The 3,559-nt window shown below is 34.3% G+C and overlaps 1 protein-coding gene across 1 annotated transcript in view; it reads left to right on the plus strand.

Moving 5' to 3' along the window:
• The window catches only part of LOC105626383 (protein kibra), an 89,598-nt gene that overhangs the window by 35,046 nt on the left and 50,993 nt on the right, over positions 1 to 3,559 (plus strand). The window contains exons 2-3 of the mRNA XM_012207684.1: positions 187 to 296; positions 922 to 1,016. Of these exons, the coding sequence (XP_012063074.1) occupies positions 187 to 296; positions 922 to 1,016 (205 nt within the window). The remainder of the gene's footprint in view (positions 1 to 186; positions 297 to 921; positions 1,017 to 3,559) is intronic.

Below are 3,559 nucleotides of genomic sequence, written 5' to 3' on the forward strand. Positions count from 1 at the left end.
ATTTTATTCCAAACAGACTTTTTTTATTCAGTCGTAGGACAGTCATTTTTATTTTTAATCAACTGAATATAAGAAATGTCTGATTTTTCAGTTATTTCTTTTCAATATTATGAGTATTTTGTATACTTACAGCGTTACTTTGTACATTATGATATTTTTATTCTTTTTTCTCTTTGTATGTTATAGATTTACTAAACCACAGACATTCGCGGATTGTATCGGGAACGAGCTTCCCCTCGGCTGGGAGGAGGCCTACGATAAACACGTGGGCGCCTACTACATCAATCATGTCAATCGTAAGTTTTTTTATTCCGCTTCTGTTATCTGATCGAGAAAGTGCAGAGAGAACGGCCAGATACTTACCATACAAGAAGTGATTTTATTCGGAATTTTATGTCACGTATCTGTGCCATAACGTGCGAGTCCGTGGATTTATGCATGCATTTTCTTGTCTGATTGCGCTCGATACATTCGATTGATGAAAAAGAGAGAGAGAAAGTTTGCAGAAATAGTGAATGTTTAAAAATAAAAGTGTTATCGAGTTGCATCGAGTTGCGTTTCTTTATTATATCATTTTGAAAATTGAATAATTTTATTAAATTTACTAATTTTATTAAAAATGGTATTATGTTGCTTTAATTCAAGTTCAGACACTATTAATAATAATCACTATATTTAATTTTATTTATCTTTTATTTATTTATTAATATAATATTAATACAATTATATTAGTATTATAATATTATATACAGTATATATTATGTGCGTATAATAGATTATTAAAATAATATTAAAGGTGATAGCATAACATTCCATTTATCCTGAGAAATATATTCGTTAAAAATGCCATAAACATCGATAATTAATAAGACTTATTAAGATTCTTTGTTTTAAACATGTCATTGGATTTAATATCCACAGAGACAACCCAACTGGAAGATCCAAGGCAAGAATGGCGAGCTATTCAAGAGGCCATGCTTCGTGACTATATGCAGACTGCACATGATGTACTCGAGGTAAGTACAGAAAACAATTGATCATAAATTTTTTGCTTAAATTGCTATTCGTAAAAGCTGAATTGATCCGTTAATTCCAATCCCCTCGATCCCGTCATGTCGATGAACCTCACTCTGCCGAGATTAAAACGGACGTGAGGTGGGGAAGTGAGGGGGAGAAACTGGTGGAATTTCAACGAGGGTCGATGAGGGCGGCAGGAAGTCAGTCCGTGAGAAATCATGTTACTTCCGGTCATTCGACGTACCCCTCCATACCATGAGTACGACGGCATAGATGTAGATTAACACGCGATTAACCGTGTTCGGTTCCCCTGTATATATCCCGGTAGGATGCGCACATTACATGCATATATATATATATATATATACACACACATATTTAGATTAACGTGATGCCATTCGGAAATTGTGATGTATTTTTCTCGTAATCACGTGATTTGCGCCTTCCAACTATCGAGAAGAATTCCCGAAAGTATTATCGTATAACGAAGGTGGGACTGATGTTTTTGTGTTTTTCATATTTCATTATTCATGTTTTAATATAATTCCTCATTTTCCATATTTTTATCAAAAAATTATGTATTCTGTATAGATACGTACACAGAGTTATCATAAAACTGGAAATCAAGATAAAGTCGAGGAATTTTCTGGAAAATTAAAATTCTTGACTTTACAGAAGTTCAATATACATATACGTAGTTTTGGAATACTATCAACTTAACAATTAAATGCAAACATTAGTAATATTATAATAATAGGTAATTTACATTGCTACGTTAAATTGTTCTCTCCACAAAATATTTGACTTTCCAACTCGGGACGAAAATGCAAAAAATTTCAAAATATTGAAAGCCAGAGAAAATTATGAAATTTAGTTTGGAAATCAATGCAGGAGAATTATGGAACTTTAGGATGAAGATTTTTGTTGACAACTCTACATACGAATACGTTTATATAATCCCGTCGCATTACTGCGACAAGAGATTTCTTTGGTGATGTAGAGTTAAAGGAATCGCAGGTAGCAGCTAATTCCGAATGTTCGCGAGGGAAAAGAGACGTACTTTGGTATTTCGTTGTTGACGCCAGTCTGGACCCGCGCCGGAATGTCTTACGTCACGCGCGGCTGCATTACGAATTTTTGATGGAATGTGCACCAGGTGAGAGGGGGAGAGCGAGAGAGGGGAAGCGAAAGGAAGGAGGAGTACCGGCTTTAATCCGAGAGCAAACGAAAGATACGATAATAATATTTATCGGCGGCGGCGGTGGCGGCGGCGCGGCGTCGACGCGGGTTCCGGGCAGGCGGGAAGGAATGTCGATGTACGGTATATTTATTTCGGGCGAAATACTGCGGCCATGATGTCATCGTCGATTTTCGAGAGATTGCCTATGTGGCGGAGGCCGCGCGATTCTAGTTTCGGGATCCCTTGCGTCCAAAAGCCCCTCTCGGCTCTCGCCGTCGCGTCGTCGTCGTCTCGTCGTCTCGTCGACAGCTGCTCTCTCGCCCGCGCCGCGCCGCGCCGTGACGTACGCCGTGAAATTCGCATGGTCTCGAGAAGAAGGCAGATATTTCAGCCGATTGCACAAGAAATACTTACATTTTCCTTTTTGCTTAGATTGTGTAGTTCAAATAAATTCATTAAAATTGTGTACTTTGATTATTTTTCGGAAAATGACAATGTATATACAAAAAAATTTTGATAATATCAACTGACATTTACGACTAAATATATGAATTTATGATGACATATTTATGTAAATATATTTATGTAAATATAATTATTTATATTTTTATGTAATATATCAATTTTTTTAATAGCAATAAAATTAAAAATTGAAAAAAGGTCAAACTAGATGTTAAATATATATGTAGATAGGAAGTTTATATGAATATAAAAAGTTAAACAAAGTTCTTTTTGTATTGAAATAAAATGAGTAACCTTTCTGTTATGGTATAAAAAAAGAAATACGGAAAAAATAAATAAGGAAGTGAGCAAAAAAATATAGACTAGGAAATTCGCAGAATCTCTTTTGTAGAAAATATAATAGTTGGATACATTGTAGGAAATACAAGCTGACAACTTATTATTACTCATAAGCTCTTTTTCTTAGAAAGAATACTTCCTTTTCAAGCGAGAACATCTATTGTTGATAATAATAAAGAAACTGAGATCTTTCAAGAGCACTACATTTGATGTCTAAATCAAAACTCACTGGTAAAACTAACTGGCAACACTTTGAACTAAAAAATTAATGCAATGAATCTCAACCTATAATCATAATATCAAAGGAAGAGAAAAGAAACTTGTAACTAAAAACTTTTTAAAAACTAATTTAAGAAGAGAACTTATATGAAAAAGAATTTAAAAAAGAGTTTTAATGAAGTTTCTGTCAAGAGACTATAAAAAATATAAAAATGACTATTTATTTCACAAGTCGGCAGGAATGTTGAAATTAGAATTCTATTTTAAACAATATGAACACACACACACACACACACACACACACACACACACACACACACACACACACACACCATACACATA

Source organism: Atta cephalotes (genome assembly GCF_000143395.1).
Source record: "Atta cephalotes unplaced genomic scaffold scaffold00005, whole genome shotgun sequence".
In the NCBI taxonomy this organism is placed as follows: domain Eukaryota; kingdom Metazoa; phylum Arthropoda; class Insecta; order Hymenoptera; family Formicidae; genus Atta; species Atta cephalotes.